Below are 17,859 nucleotides of genomic sequence, written 5' to 3'. Positions count from 1 at the left end.
TCCAAAGAGCAGAGCTCCGTAATGTGCTTTGCATACTGACTCTCCATCCCTTGGCCTCAGTAGTTCCTTCTGGAAGCCAGAGCCTTCACTCCAGCCACGGCACCTTAATTCGAGCCTCTTCACTCACAAAGATGCGTCTCTCTCCTTTTGAGGTAGTGGCAGGCAGACCTGGGCACTGGGCTCAGATCCATTCTCCAAGCCTCCTTAGCAGTGTAACTGCTGGCAAGTCACTCTTTCTTATGCATCAGTCTCCCCACCTGGAAAATGGGGGTAATAACTGCTTCCTGTAGGGTTGTCTAGAGGTAGAGAGAGATGTGTTCATGACCAACAGAGAGAAGGGACTCAGTGAGTGATGGTGTTTTTGTCTGTTCACACCTTGTCTGTGCATCCTTCCAAACTCAGCTCGAGCTGGCTTTGCCTAAAGTCTCTCTTGACACTCCTTTGGTACCAAGAACCTGCCTCAGCCGTGACTCTTGTCAGAACACTTATTTGTATATTTGCGCACATGCCCACCACCTCTACCAGGCTGTACATCCTTGAGGGGAGGGGCATTGGCTCTCTGATATCTTTCCTCCTGCCACCTGCCACCTCCTAGTCCACAGGAAGTGGTGTGTGACCAGTCGATGGAAGGCCATTTTGAGCATCCATCAAAAGGTACCGTCAATGCTATCTTTTCCATGATGCAGAGGGAACAGTCGTGTGAGCTGTGTATGTGAGGCGAGGGTCCGATGGCTGTGGGTCTTTGTCCTGGGATCCAAAGTGGAGAGGTAATAGAAATAACACTGTTGCTTCCACTGAGCCTACAGTCTGCTTTCTAAGGGGTTAAACGTGGAGAAGTGTGCTGATGGAGTGTTTTATACAATGGCAGTCTCTTGCAGAGGTTATCTTCCAAATAAGGCAAAAATCAAGCTTCACTTTGGGGATTGTTTTGAACATGAGACTGGAAGGGATACTTTAATAGCACAACCTGAAACGAGAAGTTTGCTTCTCATTAGTTCATAAATTCATGAGGATTCACAAGGCCACCGGCCCACTGGAGCGTCTCAGATTCTCAGGCATCTGCCAGAGCCCCTCTCAGAGGCTTGGGGCAAACAGAAGGCAGCTGGGGTGTAAGGAGGACAGTGTGATAGTGAATGCCAGGTGACCTGGCCCTGCCATGAGCTGGCGACCTTGGGCAAGTCATTCACCTTGTTGAGCTTTCAACGTCCTCTTGTACAAAACTGGGGTATTTATAGTAGACTTCAAGAGGTGGCGTGTTCCGGGAGGGTTAAGTGAATCTAAGCACATGAAGGGGCTTTATAAATTGTTAAATGTTATTCAGATGAGTGATTATACTATGCATAATAACCTATTTGTAATTATACAGTTAATTAAGGAGGGTATGCATGCAGGAACAGGAATTGAAGGGCGTAGGGGATTACGGTATCAACATGTGGGTGAGTAGTTCCCAAAATGTGATCAGAGAAGCACTAACCTGTTAAGGTGAGCCATGAATGACCAAAAAAGGGGGAGAGAGGGGAGGGGAGGAAAGTGGAGGAAAGGCGCAAGAGAGAGGATTCCACCGCAGAATAAATTCAAGGGACGGAAGCATATTCCCTCCCATCGATTAAAATGCCCATTTGCATGGTGAAGACCCTAAAGAGACCACCCGTGTAACTTTGTTAAACTCGGTGTTTTCCATACTGTGGTATCCTCTTTCCACTAACACGTGGCAATGTGCTCCCTCCTCTCCCCAGGAACGAGTGTTCTTTGGACTACATTGGAAAACAGCTTGCAAAGCAGTAATAATAGTGGCTATCTGTCGAGTGCTTACTATGCCCAGTACTAGCGCCAGTCCTTCTCATCTTTTAACTCGTGTGTCCTCCCAGGAAGGCTCTATTTTTTATGTCCATTTGGCAGATTAGAAAGCTGAGGCTCTGAGAGGTCATCGTTTCCCAGATCTAGTGAGTAGCTGGTGAGCAGCATGCCCTGCTCTGCGCTTGCCCGTGAAAGCACATGCTTGCCCACATGCGACCTTACTGGCCCTTCTAAAACAATGCTTGAACTGCGGGGCTCAGACTTTCCAAACTCTCAAAGCAGCTGACCCTCCTGGTCACCACTGTGCTGGTACCGATGAGCAGGTAGACTATTGAGGCCAATGCTAAGGGATATGTGACTTTTAAATATGCTGCTTACTTTAAAAGGCTCAACTGTGTTACCAGGACAAGTGGGTAATTCCCGCTTTTAGTTTCCGTGCCACCTGTGGCTTTCTGGCAGGGAGACAGCTCTGACCCCGTTTTTCCCTTAATCCTTTCGTGTTTATACGTCTGACTTCAGGACCTTTCAGACACTCTGCAGTTGCTTCAAACTGGTTTTGTTTCTTATTTTCATCCTGTCCCCAAACCTGAATTTCACCATGTTTCAAAAGGTGCATTGGCCCCTGGGGTACCTGTTAGAAAGCATTAATCCAGAGACTCAGCTCAGCCGTCTTCATGCAGCGTGGCCGGAAGGGGGCCCAGGAATCTTTATTTTAAGAAGTCCCTTGGTGGTGCTGATGTGGCCGGTCCATAGAACACATATCCCCGCTTGGTTTTCATTTAACCTCTGAGTGTGGGGACGCCCTACTGAGTTGCCACTTGCCAAATGGGAACCCTGGAGGAATATCAGGCAAGGCTGAGGCAAAAACAGATTTCCGTTCAGAGGGTTCAGCTGGAGAGATGTTAACAGAGGGAAGCCTTATAGAGGTGTGGTTAGGGCGAAGAAGACCACGAAGGGAGACTGAGGCACCCAGGGTCTAGTAATATCAGGCAGCAAGGGGAGGAAACTTGCTACCTGATGGAGGCTGGAGCCCGAAGGAACTGTCTGGTGGAGAGGTGCAGCCACAGCCAGAACCGTGGTGCCGAAGCTGAGAGGGAGAGGGAAGAAGCACCCCAACTCTCTTTCCCTCACCTGACCTCCTGCTGGCCCCTTCCCATCGCTGAACTAGGCAAAAGCCACAGTGTGAGGAAGCCCTGTGACAGAACTCTCAGAGGCCACACAGCAGGGCAGAAAGACAAGGCAATGGAGCCGGGGGGGGGGGGGGTCGGAGTAGGGGACACCAAACGGGACAACCAGAGAACAGTCATTTGAAGTATTAACTGAACATTAATTGGCATTATCATTAATGGAAAGCCTCCCATGTGCTTCACTTGTATCCACCACGTTAGGGATTCAAACCTGCTAGAGACCCAGCTCCTGCCCTTCCAAGGACCCACCGTCTAGAAAGGGGAGCCTAACGTGAATAAGTTCACTGAAGTGTAGCAGGATGACTGTATCTCAGGAGCTACAGTTATGGCTGTATTGCAATAAAACTTTATTTATAAAAACAGGCATCAGGCCATATTTGCCTATAATTTGCCAACCCCCGTAGCACAGGTAACTCGTGGTGCGAAACCGCAGAATTAGAACTGGAATTAATGTATTAGTCACCAACAATGTGTTCATTATGGCTTTTATGAGAAAAGGGAAGTAGGCTTGTATATTAGAGACTGGGGAAAGGAAGACTTGTGCAGTGGAAATGCTTCTGAGCGGATGATAGGTATTACGGGAAATGTGAATAAACCGGATTCCTCCTCCTGTCTTGCATGGGCTTCCTGGCTACTCACACTGTACAAAGGGAGTAAAAGAGCGTATCCATATCCTTGGCCTTCAGTGGCGCTCTTCCACGAAGCACGGTGCGGACACATTAGAAGGTGCCAGTTTTTATATGACTGCGCTGCCGTGAGATTGAATAGTGGTTTCAGTTTCCAGTAGGTTTTATAAGTATCTCTTTCCTTCAGATGTTATACTAATTTTTGTATTGTGCACACTAGAGAAAAAAAGAAGAAAGGGGGAAAATACCCATTCTGAACGTCTGATGTTCTGCTGGCGTTGTGACGGAGCAGAGCCGTTTGTGGAATCGGCACCAGGTGAACTTGCAGCCAGCTACAGCAGGAGAATAGATATAGCCCAGAGGACAGGGCTCCTACCAGGTTTTAGAGTTGAAGCTTTATATGTATTTTTAATTTTACTGTGAATTGATTTTTATCATTCACCTAACCAAAGGCAGTGAGCAAGGATCTTTCCTAAAGTAACAACACAGGGTTGCTTGCTGCCTTTTGGCCTTTGCTGGGGTTGTTTATCAGCACAATGAAATAACAGCCAGTCTAGTGCCTTTTCCACCTGTTTCGTTCTCCCCTCCCAGTGGTGTTTCTGAACATCTTTTCTTAGGATCATGGGAGTCCAGGACTGAAAGGCACTATGAAGACTATGCCAAGTGCCCAGAACAGCCCATTCCTACCAACTGCCTCTCCAGGCCCAAGTTGTCTAACACATTGGTCTTCAAATTTCTTTTCTGGTGGACTCTCTAAAGCCATCCATCCAATGTGATAAGCCCTTGATATGTGGCTTGTCCGAATTAAGAGATGCTGTAAGTGTGAAATGCATACCAGATTTCAAAAACTTAACATGAAAAAAATAATGTAAAATATCTCACTACTAATTCTTTATATCACTCATTTGTTGAAATAATACTTTGAGTATATTGGGTTAGATAAAATAGCTTTATAAAAAAGAATGTACCCTATTTTATGGTAGCCTTGCAGAGCATTCCAGCTATATTTAAAGGGATCAGCATCATTAACCTTTATTGCTCTGGCTTTTCTGAATTCAGAACATCTCAACACAGGCCAAAGTACCCTATTTGTACTGCCAGGCTTCTCATTTAACAGAAGTATGTGGAAAAAGGGAAATATCAAAAGCCTGTTGTTTAAGATGACTTGAAACATCAATAAAGGAGGCTTATCCGAAACCAATATTTTTATTTATCTCTAGCGGTTATAGTAATGCTGGGGTGGGTGATGGGTAAAGAAGGAGATTGGCTGTATTGAATGCAGGCTCCTTCTCCGCCAGATGCTTTGAAGAGTGAGTGATATAGATGTTGAGGACCTGTCCCATTCCCATGTCGGTTGCCCTAAGAAAGTCTTCTTGTACCCTTGGGGTTAGGATTCTTCAGTTTGAAGACCACTGCCTTCAGATGAGTCACTGATAGAAGATAGAGGCCTTTACCCTCTTTTGCCTGGTGAGCTGCTCTAGGAGCCCTATGATGATATGAGCTCTTGGAGGTCAGCGCAGTTGTTTGGAGATGGCTCAGCACTTTGAGGGTGGTCCACAAACTCCTCAAGTGGTAAGGTTACTCAAAAACAAATTTAACAAAAAGGAGTCACAAAAACGAGATGACTGCCTACACTCATGACCTTTCATCTTAAAAGGTCGCCAGCCAATGACTGCAGTGCTGTTTGGTAGATAACTTTGTCCGAATTCCTTCAGCCTTTTAGGGAGACCTGTTCGTTCAGAGCCTAGAGTGAAGGAATGACATGACTGCTCTGACTCTAACGGAAGGCTTCATATGTTTATTGCAACACTGTCTTTTAGCAATTATGTTTATCAATGCTTCTTCAGAGATCAAGGAGAGCGAACGAGAAATTAGGACACTGATTCTGTGCCCTCTGGAAGTTTATATTCTCGTTGCTGGTTGAAGAGATACCTCTTTTCCTCCCAAGAAGTAACTAAAAGCACATCAATACAAAAAATATAACCCTTGCCAGTTAGTCTTCTCTTTTTTTTGTATAAAGTAAACATAACATAGCATTTACCATTTTAATCATTTTTTAGTGTAAAATTCAACGGCATTAAGTACACTCACGATATTGTGTAACCATCACCACCATCCATTTCCAGAACTTTTTCATCACCCCAACAGAAACTCTGTACTCATTAAGCAGTGACTCCCCAGTCCTTATTCCCTCCTCCCTGCCCGTTCCCCACCCAAGCCCCTGGCAACCTCTGTTCTTTCTGTAAGAATTTGCCTACTCTAGATGGTGCATATAAATAGAATCATACAATATCTGTCCTTTTGTGTCTGGCTTATTTCACTTAGCATAATGTTCTCAAGGTTTATTCGTGGTGTCCTGCTTAAGAAAACATTGTGAAATCAAGGTCATGAAGATTTCCCCCTGAATGTTAGTTCTTAAATCTGAGTCTTTGATCCATTTTGAGTTAATTTTATATATGGTGTGAGGCAAGGGTTCAACTTCATTTTTTTACCTATGGATATCTAGTTTTCCTCCACACCATTCGTTGAAAAGATTCTCTTTTCCCCAATGAATGGTCTTTGGCATCCTTGTCAAAAATCAATTGATACATATTTGAAAGTTCATTCCTGGACTCTATCCCACTCCACCACATTTTCTCCTTATGTAACTTTGTAGTGAGTTTTGAAACAAGAGGTGTGAATCTTCCAACCTTGTTCTTTTTTAAGACTGTTTTGAATATTTGAGATCCCTTGAAATTCCATATAAATTGGCAGATGTTCCCACATTTTAAAAAAATTGCACAGTTAAAATGCAGGCAAACAAAGAATTAAACAACATGAGATACCACTTCACATTCTCCGGGATGACTTTCAAGAAGACCAATAATAACAAGTGTCGGAGAGGATGTGGAGATATCAGAAACCTCATACTCTGTTAGAGAGAATGTGAAAAGGCACAGCCACTTTGGAAAACAGCTGGCAGACCCTCCAAAGTGTAAACATAGCGTTAGCATGTGATCCAACGATTCCTTTCTTAGGTGTATATACACAAGAGAAATGGAAACATATGTCCACACACATTTTTAAACAAATGGTTTTTTTTCCTGATAGCAGAATTATTCATAATAACCAAAAAGTGGAAACAACCCAAATGTCTCATAACCTGATTGAATGGATAAATAAAATGTGGTATGTCCATACAATGGAATATTAGTCAGCAATAAAAAGGAATAAAATGCAGATATACTCTGCAATGTGTGTCAACCTTGAAAACATGCTAAAGGAAAGAAGCCAGTAACAAAGAGCCACCCACTGTATCATTCAACTTGTATTAAATGTTCAGAATTGGCAAATCCATAGAGACAGAAACGATCGGTGGTTGTCTGGAACTGGAGAGGGGCGGGAAGTGTGGGAGCAGGAGGGTTCCGGGCTTCTTTTAGGGATAATGAAAATGTTCTAAATTTAATTGTAGTGATGGATGTACAACTCTGAATATACTAAAAGCTTGTACACTTTAAATGGATGAACTATCTGGTATGTGAATTATATCTCAGTAATGCTATTAAACAAAGGACATGAATGGGGCTGAATATATTATTTTATACGTTTCCTTTCTTTTCGCTTAATATAACAGAAGCATCTTCATTGACCTGAAATGTTATTTGATTTTATTATTTTTAATAGCCACACAGTTGTGTGTGTGTGTGTCGGTGTACGTGTGCTCATGTAAAATGCCTCCAAAATACTAGGCAAAGGGTAATCACTATTAGTCAGTCCTACAATGTGTGGTGTTTAGTGTTCCACACATGTTTTTTCCCCCTGATATAAACCATGTTGAAACTTTTGAGATTTATTTAGCCTGATCAGCGTTGACTACTTGTGAAGTAATGTCCATGAAAGCAGTGGTTAGTCACTTTGTTAAGGCACACGTTTGTATCTTACGTGCTAGGGAGACCGAGGTGTGGAAGCTGATCATTTAGCTATTGATCTGCCCACTATCACACCGTAAATACATGTGTTCATGAATTTGGGGGTTCAGGAGGATCTCTCAAATGTAAAGCGTGCATACAGCTGCTCAGTAATGGGAGTGCAGCGGTGGCAGGCATAAGGTACAACTTGAAAAATAAAAGGCCGGGTAGATATTCCAAGGGAAAGATGGCAGAAGGTACTATGATTGAGGCCAGTCGTGCTAAAAATGATCCAGTTTGCTTCGCTTAGAGCCCCTTTGGTTTATGATAACCACGGGGCCGACTGGAGTAGCTCCTTGTAAACCAAGAAAAGGTTGAGTTTAATTAAGTTCAAATCCAAAATAATAGCCTTCCCTGGGTCACTAGTAAATAAATAAATGTATAAGTTGATGTCTGAGAAAACTTCTGGCACACTTTGAGAGTAGGAGCTTTTGTCTAAAACCTGGCTCCCTAGCATTTTCATGGGCTCTTCATACTTTCTCCTTCAGATAGTGAAACTCATCTATACTAAAACGAATGGCTGACTACAGCTTGCCAGTTAACCCTGTGAGGGGGAGGCACGTTAAGGTAGGGTAGGCCCCTTTTAGTCACACCCTAGATGTGGTCACCGGTTCACCTACATGTCAGCCTGTAAGTCTGTCTCACCAGTAGATAAACTTATTGCATAAGCCCCGTCTTGTGTGACATTTAAATTTGGCTGAGACCAGCCATGTGGAAATAAGATGCAAAATTCTCAAAATGAGATCTCGAGTGGCTCCTGAGTGTGGCCGAGAACCCAGTGACCATTTGGGAGAACCTCGGAGGTGGAGCTGGCTTGCCTCCCAGTGGGATCATCTGTTACTCAGAGTGAGGGCAGCGTTTGGTTTTAGTTTAGCTGCCTTGTTTTCTTTTTTTAAGCAAGGAAGCAACAGTGAGGGCAAAGCTGATATTAACATATTAATACATAGTTTTATATTTGTGTGTTCATCTATTGGAAGTGGCTCGGTTTTGGAAACAGCTGGTGAAGACCCCGGGCCTTGCATTCAAAATGTTCTTTGTTCTGTTTGCAACCACGCACTGATATATTTTCCCACATTTTCTTTTTTATAAGTTCTCCAGTGATGTTTTTGTTGCCTGTCCTGGGAAGATCTGTCTTTCCATTTATCAAAACAAATGGCAAGCTGGGGACCATTTAAAGTAGTTTTTTTTTTAGTTAATAAAGCCAATCTTCTTGTTCTGTTATGTTAAAAGTACATTATCTTTTTATTGCCAGTTCTGTATGGTTGGGTCTGTTTTCTGTCTTAGCCATCTCAGGCTGCCCCATTGCTTACTGTGTAGAGAATTACAAAGTCATTAAGGGTGGAGCAGCACCAGCTGACTTACAGTACAAACCATTTCTCAAAATAACCACAACAGTGCAATACTGATGTGTAATTTACGTCACAGTATGTTTTTATGAAATAGTTTGTGGCATTTTCATTTCTATTCCGGATGGAATCTTGTTCTCTCTCCCTTTTAATCAGGCATTTAATTTATTTTCATTATTAATATTTTCCACTCCTTGCTTTGGCATGCGTCCAATTTAACAGCTTTGATGAGGAAGAAAAAAAACAACCACCAAAAAAAAAAAAAAACAACTGATCTTCCCCCACCCCAGCTCCTCAACATCAGTTTAACTGCAAATGTATTTTCCCCTTTGATGTATACTAACTTTGGGGACTAAGTTTACTGCCTTGAGAAAGATTTAGAAATATGGTGGGGCACATTACACATTTACATTTACACGGAGTGGTAATCAGGAATTGATAAAGTTGATGCACAACTTTGGAATTTTAAACACTTTCAACCAATGCAAGCTATTTAGTCATATGTACTGATGCATTTTCCTTTTACAAATGTCTTTCTGTATAATGTCCTGTAATTAGAACAGGAAATCATTGAGTAACTGTAAGATGAAAAAGAGCACTTAGACTGAAAGGAAAATTACCTTCCGAGAAATTATATTCTTTTTTTTTTCTCTTTCTTTTTTTTACTGCATGCTACAATGTTGATAATGATAGTAACAGCTGTAGCTACTCTTATCTGTAGAATTTTTATACTTCAGTTTTCTGGAACAAAAAAAATTATTTTCAGTAATAATCAAAAATGAATAGACGGAAAATAGGAAATGCCTAATTATGACAAATATTCAGTGTCACAACAGAGCAGCAATTAAATGGAAACTTCATTATCATTGTCAATAGCAGTAAGAATTGGACTAGTGCCAGGTATATATAGTTGATGCTTTGCGGTTGGTTGCTAGGAGCACCGTGAAAAGTATAAAGCTTCGAGAAAGGAATGTCTAATGTAATAAAGTAACAGAAAGAAGCATAAATCATTGCAAGAGGCTCTCATATTGATATTATTTTACTTAAATTGTCTCAAAATCAGACATCAAGTTTTATAACAGGAACAAATTCATATTTGCTTGGAAAACAAAAGAACATTTTATGTTGCCTTTGAAGGTCGAGGGACATTCTGTCTCAAAAGTAGCCTTCATACATATTTGGAATCTTTTAAGTGAAAATCTTTAAATGTTTGTTTCTATTGGCATCCAAATGCATTTGCCCTAATACGATTAAGAGAACTAAAGGGCAAAATACTTGGCAGATTTTTCACTTGAGGTAATTAGGTGCAGGAAGGAACATGCATACTTTTTCCACCAGGCTCTATAAAATCCTGGTGTGAAGGGGTTTTGTGTTTTTTTTTTAAGACTTTTTTTAAAGCTTACTGATGTTAGAAGTAGATTATAGTGGTTTTCAGTCAGCATAATAGTGTGATGTTTCTGAAACAAGCCCTGCCTCCTCCTCCCAGAATGAAAAAGAAAGTTACATTTCTAAATTGCCCTGGAAGAGATAAAAGCACATTTCTCCTCTGGAATTTATGTTTGCAGCCTTCTGTGCGTTTGGCCACCATTATCTATTTTTTAAAAATAGCATTATGGATATTTGAAAGTCAATGCTCCATTAATTCATTGTGTTTGCTATTTCATGCATCTCTCTTTGTACAAAGACAACTTGGGCAACAAGCTACTGGGAATGAATGCCCGCTCGTACCCTTCCCCTCCCCCGCCCGGCCCAGCTCTGCGCACTAAAGCCCTGCTATACGGTTACTGTTTGAAGAGCCTGGGTGGGGCCTCACGTTATAATTACAGTTTCTCTGTGGAATTCTGTTTTGGACTTTGAAAATATATAAATAAGTGAAAAATTGACACTGAGAGAGGTTAACAAAACGTGTAATTATGATATAAGCGCAGGATTAGAGTAATTTTGGTTGAGCCTTACACGCGGTGTACTTTAGGTATTAACTTTTTTAATAGGCAGAGTTCTTTTCGCTGGAGTTGAAATGAGGTTTAGTAATTTGAGTTCTCTATTCCCTTTGAATATTTCATTTAAAAATAAGCATATTCACTCCCCCCCCCCCCCCCCGGTGGAGGGGGGAATGAAAGGATGAGATGACATTTTAATAGAATATTACAATTATGGTTTTAAATGTCAGTCTTTGGTACCAGCAATTTATTGCTGATCGTTTTCTGTTGACAGAAATCGAGTAATGTATACATACCCCAACCAGCTACAACCGACTAGCGTGTGTGAGAGGGAGATTCCTTAGAGTAATGCTTTGATTTCTTTTTCTATGAGGGTGTGGTTGAAAGAAAATCTTTGTTCCGAGAACACTTTGTTTGTGTTTTGCTAAACAAACGTGCAGTTTATCCATTCTGAGCTGTATCTGCTGGGCCATTCTGAATTGGAAAGGGGAAAGTGTCCCACACAGCATTTGCAGGCAGCCCTGTTTCGTGGGTAGCTTCGCCTAGGAGTGTCTGTTTATGTGTATCTCAAATGCGTAAGGAGGAAAGCAGTAGCTGAGGAATTTCAATAAGAACTCTTGAAAGGGTTGTTTGGTTTTTTGTTTCTTAGTGTACTAGGGCAAAATAAAATATGACAGCTGTTGAACACTTTAATATTTCTGTAGCTGTATCAGGAGGAAGTTAATCTAATGCAAAGGCTTAGGAGGGACTTATAGGATCCTAGAATTTTAGATCTGGAAAGCTCTTCCAAACTCATAATTTTATACTCTGGTATATATACATTTTATATTAAGGTGACCACACTTTGTCTTGAGAGGAAAAAAAAGTGTTTCTCCACTTAAATAAATATGTCTGCTTAAACCCCAAGGAAGAGACTCAAGGTGTCTTCACTGGGTGAAACTTTGACCTAGATGAGTTGTTGGTTTTTCCAGGTCTCACCTTTTCCCTGAAACTTCTCTTCACTCTCACCAGGAATCATTTGTTCACCACCACAGGAGTCCCGAGGGTCTCGTGGGCTTTCTCTGGTTTTTGTAAATATGAACGGCAGCTCCTCTGGGAAATCTAATTGTAAGGTTGGAAATTTGCCTCTGTCCAAATAATGCCAAAATTCTGGTCTAAATGGGTGGTTCTGTTCGTGAGCAACAAAGTTATCATAATTGATGTTTTGGCATCACTACACATGGCCACCGTAGATGCCTCTGGCCTCTTAGTGTGGGGAGAGGTTAATGAGGGGCAGGGGTTCTAGGCTTGCGCAATGAGAGTTGGCTTTATTTCCTATCACGTGGGTAGAAAGCGGAAAGTTGATATGCGTAAAAGGTGTGTCAATGTTAAATCGTTACAATGGGAATTGCCGCGTTCCAAGATAATAACAAGCTAACTTAACCAGAGCAGAATTCTGGCTTCTACAGCTCTTGGTGAAACAGAAGTCTCATTTTACTTGATCAGAGGCCCCCATCCTCATTCCTAATGTTGTAAATAAGTGAAACCCCTATTTATTATTATTATCATCATTATTATTATTTGTGCTCATCACGCTTAGAGTTAGAAGATCGGGTTATATTCCCACCTCCATCACTTTCTAGTTCTCGGAGATCCTGGACTAGTGACTTGGGTGTCTGAATCTCAGTTTTCCCATCTCTAAATTGGGAGATATTAACAGGTAGTAGTGCTACTAATAGGGTTGTGTGAAGAACAACAGAGATAGGCTATGGGAAACACATTTGTAAATTTTAGTGATTTATCAGTAGTAGCAGAAATCACAACAGGGTTTGTTCTGCTTCGTAAACAGGAAAACAGTCCTTTGGTCCCTCATACTTTCAGTTGAGGGCTTTTTCTCATTTGCTGTCTTCTGTGATGCCTGCAACAATCCTGGGACAGCGGCAAAGAGAAGGGACTTTGGCCTTGCATTCTATCCCAGGTACAATGGTGGTTTGGATAAGAGCATGTACCTGAAAACTGAATTTATATAATTTCTATATAATTCTCTGAGAGAGACCGAGAGTTCCAAATGCAAGCTAAATAAGTTACTATAAGTCTATGCAAAAAGCTCAACTCAGAATCAGAGTTTCTGGGCCCCAACCTTAGAGATTCTGAATCGGTGGTTTCTGAGGGGCCTCTGGAATCCGTCTGCCTTTTTGCAGGCGCCCTGTGTGAATCCGACGTGGGCAGTCCCAGGAGCACTCGGAGACATTGTCTCCAGAATGAATGGACATCATAGGTCGTGCTTTCATGACTGAGGGTCAGAGGGAACTTGCTGGTTTTCTCCCAACCAGAAAGAGAAGGATCTGTGGCGTGGCTAGTGTTTTAGGAACTGTGTGAAGAGGGAGGGATAAAGGTTTCAAGCCAGGATGAGGCGGAGAAGGGGGGAAAAAGAAAGAAACTATTTCTAAGTACAGAAGATAGCCAGGAAACCAATTCCATCCAGAACAGAAAATTGGAAAGGTGTTAGAGATGGCATCGTCATGAATAATGGTAGAGAAAACCAGAAGGGGAATGAAGGGATAGGACAGAAGTAGAGTGGTCCCAACAGGCCAGGTGACAACTTCTGCTATAAAACTCTGAAGCATCCAGTCTTTCTCCCTCATTCAACTCGAAAAGCTGAACTTTCTCATTTCATTTCAAGAACACTTGGATAAACTAGTGTAGCTTTCGCCCCATCACTGAAAGCCAATAACGCAAACAAGACAGAATTTTGGAACCAACAAGTATTTATTTGCACAGTATTTCCCATGCACAGAAGATGGTATTAGGAGCTGAGCATGCTGAAATAATCCTGGGGCTTCCTGGTTACAGCCCTCTCTCTCACCTTGACCAGTCTTGGGCAGATCTTGATCATCTTGGACAAATAGAGTATAAAAATACACTATGGAGGTCTGCTTCTACAAATAGTACTTAGATACTCTGGAATTCTGATGATATTTGCTGACTATTTCCACTAAAACTTTTTTTGTGATTTAACTCTATAGAAAGCACAGGTGCCTTGGTCTGCTGTTAAAATCTCACATTGGCCTGTCTTGGGACATGTATCAACATCTCAAATTTCTTTTCATTTGGGGACTTACCTCCAATGTAAACATATTTCATTTTCATTAAGTGTGCCAGCTGACAAAGTGGCTACCCACAAACTAGGCAGGAGTCTAAGAAATGTAAACTGCTAAAAGATGTCATCTTGAAAGCAGCTAAACATCTCCATTCTCAAAGAAGCCTGCAGCCCGAGGAACTAAGTGAACATAATTAGAAATACATCTGGGCATTGGCCCCCTATCTGAAAAGGTCGCATGCACACCTTCCATTGGTACTGGTTGTGTTCCATCATTATGTTCTGCCCTCGCTCAGCCGTCCCCCACTGGTTACCAGATGGCCACGATAGTGTTGGTATCCTTAACAACTGTCTGGTGCAATTCCCTGCAGCCTGGTAAGGGCTCGAAATACTGAGCATTTTCCCCCTTCGGATGAGGAAGTGACATATCTGGGAATTGCTCACAAACGCCCTGATGGTGTGGTTATAGAGAGTGATGGCAAACTGGGCCATGGAACCTAAATTCAGCGTGTCGTGCAGGTGGCAGGCTACCAGCGGGGGGTGTTTACCACTTCTCAAGCCTAAGATGAAGGAAGGGTTCATCCATGCAGAATCTGGTTTTCATAAAGAAGCACTTGATACAGGGAGGTGTAAATAAGCATTAAGATCATTGTAAGAGGGAGCTTCATTAAAGTTGCTGAAATGGTCTCCTGAGTTAAGTTGGTTCTGATGAACCTCTTTGACAAGGCTGCTTTGGGGAGTCCTCTCAGCGTGGCTCCCTGAGATGTGCCAAGTTACCAGATGGATCTGAGGAACATTAGAAGATAGGGGGTAAGGATGGGGGGAGGGCAGAGAAGGTGGATGTATCAATCAAGTTGGGATAGATCATGCTGCAAAAGCAGATAACCCCAAGGCACGGTCTCACTTAAAAGAATAAAAAAAGGTTTCTTTCTGCTTATATATCCACTTAGGATCAACCAAGGACCCTCCTCCATGTTCCTCTCGCTCTAAGACCCAGACCGGCAGAGTTGCCGCTATCTGAAACATTACAGATGTTCAGAGCAAGGAGAGGGGAGAGTGTGCTCAAACGCTCGCTCTTAACGGAGACGCTCACTTCTGTCACATTTCGTTGGCCAAAACAAGGCATGCGGACGCTTGACTCCAGTGGGCCGGGCGGCACGGTCTTTCCACAGGACCATTGAGAGAACCAGAAATACTTGTTGAACAGCACTAACAGCCGCCAGAGCGCACAGCGCTGCCCGTTGGACCCATGGACGTTTCTTGGGGGCCAGATGGCCTCTTCAGAGCCTTCAAACATTGAAAGATTATATAATAAAAAAATAAAAAAAGGGAGCCATACCAGACCTTGGAAATAAGCATAAAGAGACTCAACAGAATTCTGATTTTTCCTAAGATGATGACTTTAATGCTTGAAATAGATATCCGATTCTTTCCGAAACAGTTTCTTTGTTTCGCCTGCTTGCTGATGACCCACAAATTGCTTAAGCCGTCTGTAGGGCCATCCCCCTCTTTCTTCATTTTCCCCACTTTTCCGCTTCTCGGCAGGTGGCCCGGGGCGTGTGCGCGGAGCTTGAGGGGCGAGGTGGGGCTGGGAGGACGGCAGCCTGCAGGGAAGGTGACCGGCTACCAGGGCCCCCGAGGGCTCTGTTCTTAGTACAAAACCGGGAGGGGTTGTGGAGGTCTCGCCGGGGCCACGGCGGTGGGAGGCAAGAGGGTAACGCAGGTGTCCTGCTGTCTGTCTAGGAGAGGACGACGAGGAGACGAACGTGATCGTGCTCAGCTACCCCCAGTACTGCCGCTACCGCTCGATGCTGAAGCGCATCCAGGACAAGCCGCCTTCCCTGCTCACCGACCAGTTCGCGCTGGCCCTGGGGGGCATCGCGGTGGTCAGCAAGAACCCCCAGATCCTGTACTGCCGGGACACCTTTGACCACCCGACTCTCATAGAAAATGAGAGCATATGCGATGAGTTTGGTGAGTCTCGTTTTTTTTCTACGTGAAACCTGTGCGTGCCTGTCTACTTGTTTTCACTTCTTGCGAAGAGCAGTGATGGGGAACAGGGTTTATTTTCAAGCCCGATGGGCTACCCCACCCCTGCCATCCCCCAGATGGTTGCGGCCTAAGGCATCGCTGCCTCCTTGGCAGCCTCTGTTTACTAGGGTAAAAGATTATTATTTAGAATTTGTTGTTCAATATAGACTCTGAAGTTGCTTGGTCGACCTTGAAATTGGACTTTAGGACAGGAAGCGTTCGTGTTAGTTTTTTCTTAAAAGGCTCTGGCTATTCAGAATCTGATTTTTTATTTAACTGATCAGTGTTATAAGGAACTGTGAACATGCACCAATTGTAACCATTTCAGTACTACAAGGTGAATAAGCAGGAAGTTAGACAGATGAATGGATAGATAACAGGTCCCCACACCCATGAATTGTTTTCATATATATGTATATTTACATATATATTCATCTTTGGTGGGCACAGCGTACAAAGAAATAGATCTAAATCTTTATATATATACATATATCTTTATACACTGTGCCCACCAAAGATGGATACATGCGCACTTATCTTTGCCTGCACCTCTGCCTAGCCGATCAATCATTTGCCTCTGTAGGCAGAAGGGAAGGAGGAAAAGATGTATCATCAGTTTGGAAGACCTTGCACAATACAGTGCAGGACTGGAGGCAAGCCAGCACCACAGCTCTCACAGCTCTACCTTCTCATCTGTTGGTTGAAGAGACTGGATCATAGCAGTGGGCAGGGATATTAGAATACCGTGGGGGCACTTTATCAAAATACACACAATCCCCAGAAATTCCTATACTTACAGAGACCTGAACAACCCCCAACCTCACCTGCTCCCTTCTTTGGGAATAGCCACCACTGAGGCACCAGGTGATGACTGCCCAGGCTGAATCCCTCATGGGTACCTGGGTAGAGAAGAGATTGAGACTCTGGCCTACAGAGCACATGGGGTCCCTTGAGCTGGAACATTTCGTAACTCTGTTGGCTAACATTTCCTCAAGGATCCCTAGTGTGCAGATTATTGAGATTCAGATTATTCTGCTTAATTGCTACAGGCATGGTGATGGAAGTCCACTCGTGCCTCTCCAGTCTGATTATTCATGACTCCAGCAGCCCTGTAGCTGCTGTGGGAGGCATGTTGTAAGTAGGTGTGTGGCAGAAGAGAGGTGAGGATGAGGGGATGGGATATGATGATCCAAGAAGGAAGGGAAGAAAGAGAGAAAGGCGACCTAAGTTAATTGGACATGATGTTTTTTTACAAACTATTTTTACAGATGACTTTCACATTGTTACAGATGCTTATACTCTGGCTTGTCAAATGACTGTCAATCTGTAATAGTGTCTATACAAGTCATTTTTCCTTCTTCCAAGAATAATTTATTGTCATATTTTTCGTTTTTTTATTTATTGATTTGAGAGAGAGAAAAAGATTTGTTGTTCCACTTACTGATGCATTCATTGGCTGATTCTTGTACATGCCCTGACCAGGGGTCAAACCCACAACCTTGGTGTATCTGGACAACAAGCACTCTAACCAACTGAGCCACCTTGCCAGGGCTATTGTTATGTTTTTAATATTCAAAAAACCTTTATATTCAACTAGATGAATGTATCCAATACATTTTTTTTAAATACCCTCTCTTTTCACATCAGCATTTGCAAATCTTTCGTTTTCAATACTTTGATCTTGAGTGTTTCTTCTGTATCCCCTGCGCCCACACCCTCCATCCTGCTTGGCCCTAAAGACGTCTCTAAATTCCTGACACGAAATAAAACTCAAAGAATGCTTTCCTTCCTTTAAGAGTATTCAAAATTAGAGTTCCACCGTGTAATATAATGAAAAAAATGTTTCAACCTTTTTGGCTAATTTAGGAGTTATTAGTCATTGAGTTTCAAAGCTGTTGCATCTAGA

At 42.8% G+C, this 17,859-nt stretch overlaps 1 protein-coding gene across 3 annotated transcripts in view; it reads left to right on the top strand.

Annotated features, from left to right (window-relative positions):
* Nucleotides 1-17,859, top strand: part of ARID5B (AT-rich interaction domain 5B) — a 168,994-nt gene that overhangs the window by 64,593 nt on the left and 86,542 nt on the right. For 2 of the 3 annotated variants that reach the window (XM_016220762.2, XM_016220763.2), the window contains exon 4: nucleotides 15,666-15,896. The exons of the other annotated variant lie outside the window; for it this stretch is intronic. In XM_016220762.2, the coding sequence (XP_016076248.2) occupies nucleotides 15,666-15,896 (231 nt within the window). The remainder of the gene's footprint in view (nucleotides 1-15,665; nucleotides 15,897-17,859) is intronic. 3 annotated transcript variants of the gene reach the window in all.

Source organism: Miniopterus natalensis, chromosome 14 (genome assembly GCF_054644295.1).
Source record: "Miniopterus natalensis isolate mMinNat1 chromosome 14, mMinNat1.hap1, whole genome shotgun sequence".
Classification (NCBI taxonomy): Eukaryota; Metazoa; Chordata; class Mammalia; order Chiroptera; family Miniopteridae; genus Miniopterus; species Miniopterus natalensis.
The sequence above is the reverse complement of the archived record's forward strand: the minus strand, read 5'-3'. Positions and strand labels throughout refer to the sequence as shown.